The sequence below is a fragment of the Candida tropicalis genome, assembly GCF_000006335.3.
Source record: "Candida tropicalis MYA-3404 genomic scaffold supercont3.4, whole genome shotgun sequence".
Taxonomy (NCBI): Eukaryota; Fungi; Ascomycota; class Pichiomycetes; order Serinales; family Debaryomycetaceae; genus Candida; species Candida tropicalis.
This window is the reverse complement of record NW_003020056.1, coordinates 284,402-299,767: the sequence shown is the minus strand read 5'-3', so window position 1 is coordinate 299,767 and position 15,366 is coordinate 284,402. Positions and strand designations below refer to the sequence as shown.

The 15,366-nt window shown below is 32.3% G+C and overlaps 7 protein-coding genes across 7 annotated transcripts; 2 read left to right on the top strand and 5 right to left on the bottom strand. All coding sequences in view use genetic code 12, as the record gives it.

Annotated features, from left to right (window-relative positions):
* Nucleotides 1–429: 429 nt before the first annotated feature.
* On the top strand, nucleotides 430–1,368 carry SAM4 (S-adenosylmethionine-homocysteine S-methyltransferase; the record flags this gene model as incomplete). Its single annotated transcript, XM_002548811.1, has 1 exon — nucleotides 430–1,368. One exon carries the CDS (start codon nucleotides 430–432, stop codon nucleotides 1,366–1,368), a length of 939 nt encoding a protein of 312 aa, XP_002548857.1.
* A 76-nt stretch (nucleotides 1,369–1,444) lies between these two features.
* Nucleotides 1,445–3,679, bottom strand: PLB5 (Plb5p; the record flags this gene model as incomplete). Its single annotated transcript, XM_002548810.1, has 1 exon — nucleotides 1,445–3,679. One exon carries the CDS (start codon nucleotides 3,677–3,679, stop codon nucleotides 1,445–1,447), a length of 2,235 nt encoding a protein of 744 aa, XP_002548856.1.
* An 804-nt stretch (nucleotides 3,680–4,483) lies between these two features.
* Nucleotides 4,484–6,931, bottom strand: CTRG_03152 (CCR4-Not complex 3'-5'-exoribonuclease subunit Ccr4; the record flags this gene model as incomplete). Its single annotated transcript, XM_002548809.1, has 1 exon — nucleotides 4,484–6,931. One exon carries the CDS (start codon nucleotides 6,929–6,931, stop codon nucleotides 4,484–4,486), a length of 2,448 nt encoding a protein of 815 aa, XP_002548855.1.
* Nucleotides 6,932–7,530: 599 nt separating this feature from the next.
* Nucleotides 7,531–8,733, bottom strand: CTRG_03151 (uncharacterized protein; the record flags this gene model as incomplete). Its single annotated transcript, XM_002548808.1, has 1 exon — nucleotides 7,531–8,733. The coding sequence occupies one exon, from the start codon at nucleotides 8,731–8,733 to the stop codon at nucleotides 7,531–7,533; it is 1,203 nt and encodes a 400-aa protein (XP_002548854.1).
* Nucleotides 8,734–10,545: 1,812 nt separating this feature from the next.
* CTRG_03150 (mRNA splicing protein) lies at nucleotides 10,546–10,788 on the top strand (the record flags this gene model as incomplete). The annotated part of the gene is made up of 1 exon (XM_002548807.1): nucleotides 10,546–10,788. The coding sequence occupies one exon, from the start codon at nucleotides 10,546–10,548 to the stop codon at nucleotides 10,786–10,788; it is 243 nt and encodes an 80-aa protein (XP_002548853.1).
* Nucleotides 10,789–10,974: 186 nt separating this feature from the next.
* YPT31 (Rab family GTPase) lies at nucleotides 10,975–11,634 on the bottom strand (the record flags this gene model as incomplete). The annotated part of the gene is made up of 1 exon (XM_002548806.1): nucleotides 10,975–11,634. The coding sequence occupies one exon, from the start codon at nucleotides 11,632–11,634 to the stop codon at nucleotides 10,975–10,977; it is 660 nt and encodes a 219-aa protein (XP_002548852.1).
* Nucleotides 11,635–12,060: 426 nt separating this feature from the next.
* On the bottom strand, nucleotides 12,061–14,907 carry ECM22 (Ecm22p; the record flags this gene model as incomplete). The annotated part of the gene is made up of 1 exon (XM_002548805.1): nucleotides 12,061–14,907. One exon carries the CDS (start codon nucleotides 14,905–14,907, stop codon nucleotides 12,061–12,063), a length of 2,847 nt encoding a protein of 948 aa, XP_002548851.1.
* Nucleotides 14,908–15,366: the final 459 nt, after the last annotated feature.

Genomic DNA, 15,366 nt, shown 5'->3' with positions numbered 1-15,366 from the left:
GTTCGTACAATATTCGGGGGAGAAATTTTTCATCGCATGGACAATGGCACGAACAAACACCAACAACAAAAAAAAAAACAATTCAACTGAGTGAGATGGAATTATGAACTGTCCGTTTGGATGATACTTCCCAATCGGGAAATCTACATCTTTTGCAGATCAATATACAGTCCGTGGCTGACCGTGGCTGACCGTGGCTGACCGGTGCTGCAGGTCAGGCGAATTGAATGGAATGGAATGATGTACTATATAAAATGTGACTCAAAATAATTGATGATGGATTATTTCAAAAAAATACGTCACTTAACAGGCCGTTTACTTCAAAAACAAAAGTGAAAAAATTTTCATTATTAGTTGTGATTATTAACATTTGAATATTATTCAAACAATCAAAATAAAAGTCTTACTTCAACAGTGGATCTATATATAATGGGACATTTCAAAGAAATTTTTCAACAAAAAAAGTTAGTTATTGACGGAGCTTTAGGAACTGAGTTGGAAAGATTATTACCAAGTTCATCAGCCAGTCTTCCAAGCAATAGCCCACTTTGGTCTGGTCAAGCATTAATTAATAATCCAGAATTAGTTGAACAAGTTCATTTGGATTATATTAATGCTGGTGCTGATATCATTATCACTTCAACTTATCAAACTTCTTATGCATCATTGAATAAATATGCTGGATACGATATGAAAAAATCAGTTGAACTTTGGAATCTGGCTCTTGGTGCGGCTAAAAATGCTGTCAACAGATCTGGTCGTAGTGATGTTATCATTGCTGGATCAATTGGACCTTATGCTACTGTTCTTGCTAATGGATCAGAATATTCTGGTGATTATCAAGGAGCTACTTATGATGATCTTGTTGAATATCATACTCCATTATTTGAATTTTACGATAATTCTGATGTTGATGTTATTTGTATCGAAACGATTCCAAATTTCACTGAATTGAAAGTTGTTATTGATATGATGAAGAAATACACCAAAAAGGAATATTTCATTGCTGTTAATCCTCAAACTGCAAATGCTTTAAGTGATGGAACTACATTGGATAAAGTTGCTGAAGTTTTCAAAACTATTGAAGATACTTCAAGATTCCTTGGTGTGGGAATAAATTGTACTAATTACGATTTAGTCAATGATATTTTGAAATATTTCACTGATTTCCCAGTTTTGATTTATCCAAATATGGGATTTGTTTACGATACTGAAACACACAAATTTGTTCCAGAAGCTAACCATGAGTTGTCTTGGGAAAATGCAGTTAAGAAATGGTTGAACAGTGATAATGTAAGAGCTGTTGGTGGATGTTGTAGTACTGGTCCATCAGAAATCTCCATCGTTGCTAAAGTACTCAAACATTAGACTTCATTGCTTTTACAGGTATTATAGAGTAACTATCAATAGATGTAAAAAATTATCTAATTTTTATCTATAAAAATCATACAAACACTAACTCTAATATAAAATGTACAACGACAAGGAAATATGGCGTATGGCTAGCAGCTATGGCCGCACCACCTCCATTCAGTCTCGTAGAAGAACCCAGAGAAGTCTCTGACGTAAAATCCCTATTTGTCGTAGCATCCGCAGCTTCACTATCTGAACTGCTCGTGCTACCACTCGAAGTGCTACTTCTAGTTGTCGCAGTTGCTAAACTAGAAATTCCACTGACACTTGATAGTGGTGCCGCTTCTCTTAATCCACCAGTCCAACAATATTCTTGAAAACATTTCTTACATTCATCTGATTGTTCATGACCTAATCTTTCTTGTTGCCTTCTAATTATTGCACATCCAACACATGTAAGCCAATTCTCATCATCAGTCAAGTTATTTCTTGTAACCACTTCAAACCCATTTCGTATAGTTCCTAATTTTTCTTTATCAGAATAAGACAATTTAAATGTTGAAAAATTAGAATTATAACTCATTTTTGAATTTGATGTGTAAACAATTAGTGGAATATCAGTGGAATTTATATCATCATTATTATGCCATGAGACTAAATCATCCAAATCTGATGCATTGCATCCAAAAAATACAGGTTTGTCTCTTAAATCTTGATCTAAAAATCCATCAACATCAGGAACATAAGGGAATGGAGTTCCTTTACCTTGTTTAGCAAATTGACGTTTATAAGTTTCCATTATAGATGTACCATTGGGCCAACTCTCAAATGTATCAGCAGAATTATCAAAAGCAAATATAACATCAACATCTCTTGATGTTTGAATTAAGGGATAAAATGGCACATTTTGTAAATCTTCACCTCCATCACATAAATATAATGTATCATTATTAACAATAGATTTTGAACCCGCTGAATCAACTCCGTAAAATGGATTTGGTTCGTAAACCGCAATATCATATTCTTTTTTACTCACATTAGTTAATATCTTTTTAAGAATCAGTTTAATCACACTGTTAATTGAATAATTATCCAATTGAAGAAGAACTTGATTAAATAAAGAAGAAGAGGTCCCCATTATAAACCCGGCATTATCATAATTCTCAACACAAATGTCAGTATTATTGGGGTCTCCATTACTAACTGTTGAACCAATATATTTAACATCACAAAAAGAACGTAATGATGGATCCCAAGATCCCAATTCATATGGACTGATTTCAAATACAGTTGAATTTTCATTAATAATAAGAGTATGTGGTGTTCTTCCATTAGCAACCACTATTGGATAAGGCATTGAATGATCTTTAAAACTTGAAATGTTACGAATACTTGACCAAGTGATATTTGATCCACCTTCACCATCTTCAAAAAATTGATATGAAAGTGCTTTACCCCAAGTATCAGTTATTGATGTATCAAAACCGGCATCTTGTTTGGCTTCAATTGCTTTTGATAATCCATAATAATAAGCAATTGTTTTATCTATTCTAATTCCACTTGGATTTAATATAGAATCTTCAAGTTGCCAAATTTGTGAATCTCCAGAGATTATATCCTTAACTGATAACCAATCATTTAAAACCAACAGTCCAACTAACCAATTTCCACCAGATAATCCAGTTAAATAAGTTGAACTTTCTAATAATCCACCTAATCCATGATCATTTGCATCTTTAAATCTTCCATCTAATCCTAAAATTTGTCCTGCTCCACATAACATAGCTCTATAACCACCTCCACTAAATGATAATCCAATAGTTATATTATGAGTATCCGAATTATCATTTATAAATGACTCAGCATCAAAATTAGAAAGATTGGATTTTTTCAGTAAGAAATCAATTAGATTTTTATTAGTTATTTTATGTCTATTTTGTAAATATTCTTTTTCATTATCTGATATTTCTATAGCTTCACGGATTATGGAATGATTTGGACATGTTGTATTATATGGGGAATATTTATTTAATCCATCATTATTTTCATCACCTCCACTATCTAAAAATATCTGATACCATGATGAATCAGTACTTGTACTATCACCTGTTGATGATGACGATGATGACGACGATGGGGAATCAGTTTCTGATTGTGATTCACTTGTTGATGTGGATGAATCATCTGACCCAAATGGCCAAAATCCACCACTACCACTTGATGTTGACGTTGATGAGGAAGATTCAGAATCGTTTGAGTCAAATGGCCAGATTGCTTGCGTTTGTCCAATAGCAAGTAATAATATTAGTAATGAATGAAATTTCATAGCAAGTGTATATGTTGATGAATAACTTGAATCTGTTTAGATATAATGAATATATAATGGTTTATATATGTGTGATATTTCATTGCTCATCTTCTAGTCTTCAGTAATTTAATTCACAGCAAATCGCATGGTGGAAATATTTATGCCCCACGTAGATATTTCCTAATTTGGAAACTATCGGGAAAATCAAAACACAATAATTAGAGAGTAATAGCAAGCAATTTTTAGACATCCACCGGTTAAACTTGACCGTTAATATGATATAGCAATCATTATTGATACAGGGATCTGGTTAAAAGTTTGGTATCCGTTGGTACCACACATATGCTCATTGGTTCGACATTTTCAGGACTGGCCTATTGGCTCCACCTAAGATTACAAAATAAACATTTATGATACAATTAATACATAGATATATAATCAAGACAAAAGTGAAGTCTTTCTTCCATTTCTATAATGTTATAAAAGAAAATAATTATTAAATGACGAAAATGACAGACAACATTTAAACATTTTCAAGCAATAAAAATATTAAATAAAAACCATCTCCCCCATTTTTCTCAAAATTCAAAAGCCATCCCTAAAATCTGTTTCTCTTGAAATTAAAACATACAACTTTCAAATGAAGAAACCTAAAATACAAAAGAAAACAAAATAACAACAATAATAATAATAATATAAAAAAAAATAATTAAAGCAATCAATACTAATATACAATACTATCCGTCTAATAGTATTCATTTCGTTAAAAAGAATAAGAAAAAATCAAAGAGGAAGTACAATTGATCTGATCATTATCTTCATCTAAGTTTTTCTGGATGGTCCAGTTTTAAAGTCTGGCTTGAAGTCTGGCTTTTTGGCATTGCTACCCTTTTTGACTTGAAATCTGGCTAATATAGGAACATGATCAGATGGGAAATTGGCATCTGGGAAACCAATACAATGACTAGTATACTCTTCATCAACTTTACCAAGTAATCCTTTAACTTGTAAAGTAGGAGTGGAATACCAAATATAATCAATATTATCAGTGAAACCAGGTGTCATATTGGTGAATGGTAATTCGCCAACAGTTTCATAAGCAGATTTCAATTTAAATGGATGATGGAACCCTTCTTCGGTGAATTTACCGAAATCTCTATCACTTAAATCTTCGTGATCTTTAGAAACACCAGTGGAAAATAATTGATACACAGCACTATCTTTAACGGAATTCAAATCACCACATACAATGATGGAAGCATTCTTGATATCATCTCCACTTTGGCCTTGTCTCTTGAGGGTAACTTGTAATTCTTCCAACAAAATACCAACCTGTAAAGTCTTGACATCATTAAATGCTGGATCCCAATGCAAATGAGTATTAACAACAGCAATATCTTGTCCAGTTTCTTTATGTTGAAGGAAAAGAATTAAAGCGATATTATCCTTGTTGACATATCTATTAAATGCATCTTCTGTTTTCTTGTATCTATCATTTCCTAACCAGGCACTGGCATATTCAAAATTTTGCTTATTGGATAAACTAAACTTTTCACCTCTATAGAAAGTGGCGCATCCATCGACCTTCTTTTTGGATTCACTGTCTTGCATGGTCTTGGATCTTGTTTTGCTGTAGAAATGACCACGGTAGCCCTTTGATGTCATCAATGGAAGCCAGAATTCATTAAATGTTCTAGTTTCAACTTCTTGTAAACAAATAATATCAGTACTGTAACCTAAAATTTCATTCTCCAAAGAATTCTTTCTGTATTCCCAATCCAAAGCCCACGATGGTGTGAATTTGTACATTTTTGGAGTAGCATAATGTTGACATAATGTATTGTATGATAACACAGTGAAACTATCTCCTGATGATGTGGTAGTTGCTACCAGGTTATATGCTTCATTTGAATCAGCCACTTCTCCATCATCTTCTAAAGTTAACCATGGACGTGGTTGTGGGGTTCTAGTAATAGTGGTTTGATCTCTCAATGTAGAAATCAATTCTTTAGTTCCTTTTTCAGAAATCAAATTTGAAAATTTTGGATCCAATGGATTTCCTTCAATACCAATGAATAATAATTCAATCAAGTTCCCAAATGAGTATGGTAAAGTTTTGATATTGTTATCAAAAATGTATAAATATCTCAAATTAAAACATAATCCCAATTCCTCTGGTAATTCACTTATTCTATTATGTGATATATCCAAAGTTCTCAAACTTCTCAATTTCTTGATGGATGGTGGGATAGTAGTCAATTTGTTGTTATTCAAATATAAAGATTCCAAAAAATCATAATGAAACAATTTTGGTGAAATATTAACCAAACCTTGTCCACTCAAATCCAATTGACACCATAATTGTCTACCTTGCGTTTTAAGTCTCATTCTTTGTTCTTCCATAGAATCATCATCAATACTATCTTGTGGGTTCTTTTTGTTGTGTAATAATGCTGATGAAGTAGTTGGTGTACCTGGGAAAAGTGCGGCTTTCTTCTTCTTTTCTTCTTCCTCAAGACTTTGAATCATGGTTTTGGTAGCCTCAACCAACCCAACTGACTTTACATCACTATAGGGATTCTTGACTTTTCTTGAATTAGACGCGTATTGTCTTGCATAATAATGAGGAACATTTGCACTTCTTGATATTTGACATAATTGCTGTTGGTGCTGCCAGTAAACTGAGTTGGGATTCTCAACGGTAGTAGAATTCATCTGAAGCATAGAAGGTTGTTGAAGTGCTTGAAGTTGAATTTGTTGTTGCTGTTGTTGTTGTTGAACCTGAAGTACAGCAGCTTGTTGTGGAGTGTAAAACTGTTGTTGCTGTCCTTGCTGTTGTTGTGGTTGAAGATGTGCAGGTTGTCGTGGGATCTGTTGATTTTGTTGATAAGGTTGTTGTTGTTGTTGTTGTTGTTGCAATTGCAGACCATTGTTAGTAGCTTGTGGTTGTGGTTGGCCTTGTTGAGCCTGTTGAAATTGAGGAAAGAATTGCTGATGTTGTTGCTGTTGTTGTTGCAATGAGGATGGTTGGGTACGTTGATAGTTGTTTTGATACATATTTTGACCCAACCCTTCACCAAAACTTTCACCTGGTTGAAAAGCTGATCCTAATAAACCAGCAGAAGCATGTTGTCCTTGTTGTTGGCCCTGTTGTTGCTGTTGTTGGTTTTGACCTTGATGGAGTTGTTGTAATAAAATTTGTTGTGTTTGTAAATTGGACTGGGGTTGTCCTTGCAATTGGCCATGCAGAAATTTATTAGCAATATTCATACTTAACCTCTATTCACACAAATTAAGATCCTATTTCTGTAAATTCTCTACCGATTTATTCTAATTCACTTTGTCTGATCTAAAGGTAGTTGCCGTGAGCCGTCCGATTCAATGATGTTTATTCTATTTGTTTTCTTTTTTTTTCTTTCTTCTTCTTCTTCTAGCTCTTTCTTATTTGGAGATGTAAAACAGTTGAAAAGTGATAGATACTCCTAATGAAAAAAAAGGTTAATTCACGGAAGTCTCTCTGATAACTTTGAATTGTTTCTTTGAAAATAGTTGTTATGATTATTGACTAGCAAATGGTTCATACAATTGATGATAATCTGATCTCCAAACAAATGACAGAACAAATTTTTTTTTTTTATTTGTTGAACGTTTTTTTCTTTTTTCTTTTACTTTGACTTCCCATTAAATTGCTTGCCTTCGCGCACGCTTTCGCATCATCACACGACCAGTGGTGTGTGGTTGAGTGGGTGGGTGGGTGTATAGTTTGGGTGAGCAAGGGCATAAGACAGATTACGATTCATTAGAGATTGGTAATCATACGATTGGATATATATATATACTCTACGTGTCTATAAAATAACCAGTTAGTCTTATAGATAACTAATCTCTGCAGCAATTGGAATATGATCGGAAGGAAATTGTGCATCTGGGAAACCATTTTTGGCAATATAACTCTTATCAACACCGCCTAATAATCTATTGACTTGAAATTTGGTTTTACTAGCAAAAATATGGTCTAATATTCCTGAATAGCCAGTTGTATGACTTGTGAATTGTAGAGAATTGGAAGATATTAGTGGTTGATACACACTTTGGAAATTGAAAGGGTTTTTAATGTCACCATTCTTATCAACCAAACAATTGTTAGACCCATAATTGTAATTTTTAAATGAAAAACAATCCGAAACATTGACACCACTACTGCTTAGTATACGTATCACTGATGAATTCAAAGTGGAATTTAAATCGCCAGCTAATAGCACATAAGCATCTTCGTCTTCTTGGATAAACCCATTCAATTCATTAAGTAAAATTTTCATTTGTAATGTTTTAATATCGTTATATTCTGGAGACCAATAAAGATGAGTATTAGCTACGTATACAATCTTATTGGCAACTTTATCAAATAGTTTGACAATTAAAGCAACGGTATTTCTGGGTAACATTCTTTCTTTTAAATCCGCAGTTAATTGGAATTCTTCTTTATGGTTTAAGATATGATTAGCAAAATGGATTTCTTTCTTATCTAAAACATCAAATCTTAGAGTATTAATAAATATGGAAACACCATCAATATGATCTTCCGACAGACCCCAACAAGGAGGTAATGTCTTTTTAGCATAATGACTTTTGAAATTAGGATTTGGAAAATTGTGAGACCAAAATTGTTTATAAACCAGAAATTCCATTTCTTGAAAGCACATAATATCACATTGTAATTGAGAAATGGTTTTATTGATTAATGGAAATCGATAATTAGTCCAATCCAAATATTTTTGTTCAACACTGGTGAGATGCCATGTGTAGTGTTGTGATAAAAGATTAAATGACATTATTGAAAAAGGGTTATTTCTTTCTGTATTTATAGTTACCCATTTTCTATATTTAGTGGGATCATAAGTATCTATCAGTGTAGAATATGCTGTCCTAGCTGTATACTTATCTGTAACATTGCTTGGTGAAGGTGATGGAGATTGGAAATTATCTGAATAGATAATTGAAGTTGAAGTAAAATGTCTAATAGTCTGCATGATTTGTAGTTGCGTTCTTATAGGAAATCGAGGAATAAACATTCTAAATAAACTAAACTCTAAAATTTAAGGAGGGATCAAGGGGGTATTTATATTAGTTGATACAAGACTGTTTCTTTATTTATAGATTTTAACTTGTTACATAATAACAAGCTCACGGGTCTTTCTTTTTTTTGCTTGTTGTTGGTGGCATTGTGTTTTCGGCTGAGGGGAATTAATTTTCGCAGAATCGTTCGGTGTGTCAGGCAAGGCGGCGCGAATGGATCCATCGTGAAATGTATTATAACCACAAGATAACCTTTTCTGGTACCACATGGAGTTAAGAAACAAGCACCAAACTTAATTATTCATGACTCTCTTTTATATAATAATATAATAGCAAATATTCATTCCAGTACTAAATCGTGACTTGTATATAAATACACATCTCCTCCATAAATAAGATTATTAAAAAAAGTTGGCGAAATTTACTTATAATGATTATGTATGGCTCTCAGATGTGGAGAAAGCAAAGTTTGTTTATCTTTAAGTGTATGTGTATATATTGGTAATCTTAGTAAGATTAAGCAAGCATTTATTAAAGTAATCTGCATTGCATTGAAGAATTATGTGGATAAATACGGGAGGATATGGCCAATTGAATCAAATCATATGGTCATGTACTTGCATTCCATTACGTAATATCGGTTTAAGTCAGGTGTTTTTATTTTTTTTTTTTCCATTTGATGTACTCAGTGTTAAGTAGATGCAAAATTATTTGACAAATTTTTGCAATTTTATTTAATTAAAAAAACAACAATTGTTCAATATATAGAGGCCAATTACATTGTCACTTTTAGTAACTCGTAAAGTACATGCACCATTAATGAACATACATTATTCCTTCAAGATAGAAATATATCGGTTTTTATTTCCTACACGGCAATAAATCAACCACTTAAGCGGGGAGTGTGACAAAAAGTAATAACAGTCAAATACCGCTCTATAAAATCTCCACATTTCCCCCAAATTAAACTTGAGCTTAATGTATATCTGGAGAGTTATTTGGAGTCTATAGATCATGACTTTCTAGTTGTTCAGGGGGTGGGGGAAGGGAGAAGAGAAGATGGTAAAGAATTTGGTTATGAATATCGACTGATATTGTCTCATTTGAAAGTTGGTTAGGATCAATGATACGGGAATAAGTGAAAACAAACATCAGTACCAGAATCATATCTCCAAAAATAAGGTTTTATTGAAGAATATCTAGGAAGGAATATAACTGGTGATACTTCTTCCCCCCTCCCGAAGCAAGTATGGATTTTGATGATTATAAACTGACCAAATTGATCAATCGATTAATCCGCTAAGGTGATAGCAAAAATGAAGTCAAAACTGTATCCGATTCAACATAGTCCACTCGGATTATTTGTAACTACAATGTTATCTCTCACTTTCTGCGTCAATCCTAATATTAGCTTATCTAGATTGACAGTTGTTGTGTTTCAATACACATTGAGTAGCACACGACTTTCTTGATATCATATGTTTGGGAAATCCGCACAGTTGAAAATAAAAATGCGATGAAAAGTTTGACCAGATGAGAAATTAATAACAAACCTTGGGCTATTGCTCATCATATTATATTTATATTACAATCAACATCACATACGGTATAATGGTATGTAATACATAATTCTAACAATACATCTAATTACATATCGATTACTAACTTTATTGTTTTAGTCATCTACATCGAATGTTATTACAATTAATAAGAAAACAAAACTTTCAAGTATAATTAATCATCAAATTAAGATTCATACTATTGATAATCGATATTTCACAGGTGTGTTATTATCATTTGATAAACATATGAATTTAGTATTGTCAGATACTATTGAGTCTAGAATTACTAAAAAATCACATAGTCAGTTGAAAAAGCATCAACAGATAGATGGACAAGAACCAGTTTACGAAAAGAGAAATTTAGGATTGATTATATTACGTGGTGAACAAATTGTTAGTTTAAGTATTGAAAGTAATGGAGTTATAAGTAATGTTAAAGATAGAATAATTAAACAACCTATAAGTAGAAAGAAGAAAACAATAGTATAGTTTCTGTTTCAAGCAAAAAAAATATATAGTTATTTAATAAAACAAATATAATAAGATATATATACTTAATATTACTATTATGATTGATGTATGAACGTATGGTGGGGGCAGGGGAGTCGAGGAGTCGAGGAGTCGAAGGTAGTGTAGTGGATGTAATGATTGAAATAAGGTTACGTTTAGGAAATATTAACAACAGTTGCTATTAGATTTTGAATTCTTTTCTTTTGGAGCAGGAGTCAATGAGATGGTTGGTCCAGAAGTTGATTGTTTATTTGAGTCGGCATTATTTTCCAATTGATGTTTTGAAATCATTTCATAAATATTCTTTAATAATTGATGAAAACTCAAATCAACATTATCACTACTTAAAGCACTTGCTTCAGTAAACAATAAATTATTTTCCATAGCAAAATTTTTAGCTTCATCAGTAGGTACGGCTCTTAAATGATCCAAATCAGATTTATTACCAACTAATTCAATGACAATATTTGCATCAGCATGTTCTTTTAATTCTTTCAACCATCTACTTACGCTTTCATAACTTTCAGTTTTAGCAATATCATAAACAATTAAAGCACCAACTGCTCCTCTATAATAGGCACTTGTGATTGCTCTATAACGTTCTTGTCCAGCAGTATCCCAAATTTGAGCTTTAACTCTTTTACCATCAATTTCTAATGTTCTAGTAGCAAATTCAACGCCAATAGTTGATCTACTTTCTAAATTAAATTCATCTCGTGTGAATCTAGATAATAAATTTGATTTCCCAACTCCTGAGTCTCCAATCAAAACGATCTTGTATAAATATTCATAATCATAGGAATAATCATCAGCATTATCTGTCATTGTGTAGTTATTGTTATGTTATATTAAATGATATGAGTAAAGGTCTGTGTGGCTTTTTAAAAAAATAAATATTTAAAGGTGGGTATTTTATGTTTGGAGTTTGCTGGATTTTGTTGATCTTGGAGTTGTGCTGTTTTTTTTTTTATTTTTTTTTTTTTCTTTCATAAAATTATGCCAAGGGGAACGACCAAACCAGAAAAAAAAGTAGGTCGTGTATATAGCAACAGAACACGACACTGCCACACGACCTGATCTACTCACTAATAATAATAATAATACATTCAAGAAATTTGTTCAATTCACACACGACCTGCTACATAATTTCTACACTCTTGTATATCCCCAGACTTGAATTGATACTAATACTAATAATATATTGATACATAAATACACACACACACACACATTAAGCTATTCAAAATAAAATCACACACCGCTTCTTGGATCAAAGTCATTAATTAATAGTCCATTTAATTGTAATGTCATAAAATCAACATTTTCATCTCCAATAATACCATTACTGGTAGATCTCTTTTCATCATCAATTGTTTTAGATTGCTCTTCATCATCTTGGTAGTGAGGATCACCATTGACTCTTGGATAGTTCTCATATTTGATAGTTTGATGTATAAAAGAAGTTATATACACCTCTTTTAATCCCACCAATTGCTGAAATTTTTGGCGACATTCATTTATATCAGTAATACTATTATCATTAAAATTTAAAGATTCCGAATGAGTAACCAATAATCGATATAATTTGCTCAATCGTCTTTCAAAAAAATTTATGCCTCTAATCAAATAACTACTCATTGACTTTAATTCATTGATTAATGGGACATACAATTCAGGTGGCAATCTATTGTCATAATTTATATCGTCATCACTAGTTGAATCAGGTTCGAGATCATCCAATTCTTCAAATATCCCATTGATATCAGTGGCAAACACATCCAACATTAATGGACTATCAAAATCTCTCAAAAAGAAATACTTGACTTGAGGAAAAATTGCAAATAAACTCTTCTTCATCAATTTAAAAAATAAATGTAACATTTTAATTAATGGTGGATCTGATTTATTACAACTGATTAATTTACTTGGAAACATTCTTACCCATGTAAACAACATCTGAAATAACAAATCTTTCTGTTTATCCAAATCAGACAAATTATTTGTTATTTGAGGAATGAAAAAAGGTAAATTATTTGTGAAATTAAGCAAATCTTGATAGTGAATTTCCAAGAAATCAAAATTGGGTGGTTGCCTAAAATTTGGAGATGATGATGACGACATCGATGTAGAAGACGAAGAAGAATTTGCTGTTTTTGTTGTAGAATTATTCGGGAAGGTAGATTTGAAATGTCGCAATAATGGGAATATTAAATCACCAAATCTAATCAACAATTGCTGATACTCATTTAAAAAACTTGGATCATATCCCGGTAGAAAAACAGACATGGCAATATTTGTCATTAATTTTTGGTGAGCTGGTAACAAGGGAATAGATTGCGGATCATTGGTGGACGTATCCACTAACGGCACTGCTTTTTTCTTCATGGTTTTAAAATTATGATTAAATATACTAAACAATCCGTCTCTGAAACAAATTGACGAATTCAATGTAGCTTCAGGATCATAAATGGACATCAAACTCAAGATATAACTGACACTGCCACACAAATCTGGATCGCTATTATCATTTAAAACGTTTCTCAAATCTTTAATAACCAATGCGTAATAACGTAATGAATGTTGTGTACATTCCAGTCTAATATGGGCTAACGAATAATTTGGGGTCAATTGGCCCGATTTAGTAACATGTCTAAAACAGTTTGAGATCAAGAAATTGGTAGTCAAATTCAACAAACAATAAAACATTAATTCTGAAGAATAAGCTTTGAATATAAACGAGTTCAACCATGAGGAATACAAATTTCTAATTTCCGGTAATCCAGAAGTACCTTTATGAATTGAGGGAGCAATAGCTTTCAATGATCTTTTAAGTTCAATTGAACAATCCACCTTTTTCCTGATCTTGTATTTAAAAGTGGTTGGAATATTTAACGCTCCATTGAATGCATTTTGGAATGTAGGGTTCTCATTGCTAGTGGAATTGGAAAATGATGGAGTAGTGGAAATTTCCTTTTGATTATAAGAATAAACTGGATAAACAATAGATACATTATCTTCATTTCTTTGACTTAACAAGTTATCAAAATTTTGTGTGATTGATTGATGTTTGGTAACATTTAAAATATTAGTAGGTGCTAAAGAAGGTGGTGATGTTTTCACTTTAGACGAAGTCAGTTTTGAACGTTTAACTTTTGGTTTTAAAACTTTCTTTTGGGATAGTAGTGGGACAGATTGAGATTGTTGTAATGGAGGTTGTTGGATTTCATCTTCAGAGTCACTTGGTTGTTGTTGTAAGTATTGTGCTTGTCTCAACTCATTCAATTGCGCTTCAGTATAATCTAAATAAGGACATTTAACTTTATGTTTAATACAATTAGTACAACTAGGTAAATCTTCTGAGCATTTCACTCTTCTGTCTTTACAAGTGGCACAGCCCAACTTTGAATTCTTATGTTTTCTTCTTTTCAATTTCTTTCCCAAAATAACATTCGTATTATTATTTGTGTTGTTGTTGTTGTTGGTGGTGGTGCTAGTAATTGGCATATTAATATTTGATAATTTCTTTGATTTAGTTGTTGATAAATTTGATCTTTCAACAGGAGTAAATGAAACGTCTTGTTCTGTCAAGGGGTTATTGTATGACAGACTAGAAGTAGATGGGTTTGAAATCATATTACTATTAGTGGTGGCGGTGGTATATTGATTGCTGATATTGCCGTGCGATAAAATATCATAATGATATTGCTGTTGCTCTTTGCTATTCTGTTCTTCAGATTGGGGTATTGAAGACGAGAATACGTTAGGGAATATGTCTCTTGGTGAATCTGGAGAATCACCCATGAAAGTAGATTGATTTTGTAGATGTAATTGATGATTATTAAAAGAATGAATATGATAATTTAAATCAAAGAATGGCGATGAAGTTGTAGTGGTTGTAGAAGTAGGTGATAATAAATGATTGTTCTGATTGAATAATGAGAAATGAGTGTCGAACTGGAATAATGTATCCTTTGTATTATCAATAGTGTCACTAGTTGTTGTAGTTGTTTTACTTCTTCTTCTTTTTCCTGTTGTTGTTGTTGTTGTTGTTGTTGTTGTTGTTGTTGTTGTTGTTGATGGTGAAGTTATAAAATTCATAAAGGAAAAAAAAAAAAAAAGAAAATAAAAATAGAAGAAAAAAAGGAAAACAAAATTTGATGACAAAATTTTTAGTTTGTTCTGCGTCTGAAAGAAAAAAAAATAAGAAAAACCAAAGTTGGTTGTAGTGGCGGTCGAGATGGCGGTGGAGGTCCTAGTAGGGAAAATTTAAGAAATTCGGCGGTGACTGGTGGTAATACTGCTGTTGTTGAAGGAATGATATGAGTTGGTGGTAGGCAGGAATTGGGGGACAGGAGGGGGAGGCACAGAGAGATACCAATAAGGATAGATGATTTGAACGGAAATACGGATGGCCCAAATACTTAACGCGAGCCGAATGTGAGTAATGTACGGGAATACCAGTTCCGTGATTTAATGGCTTTGAATATTCTATGCGGTAACTGCTAATACGAACAAGCTCCACAAAGTAGTAGAATCAGTTGGTTGGTAACAAAAGTG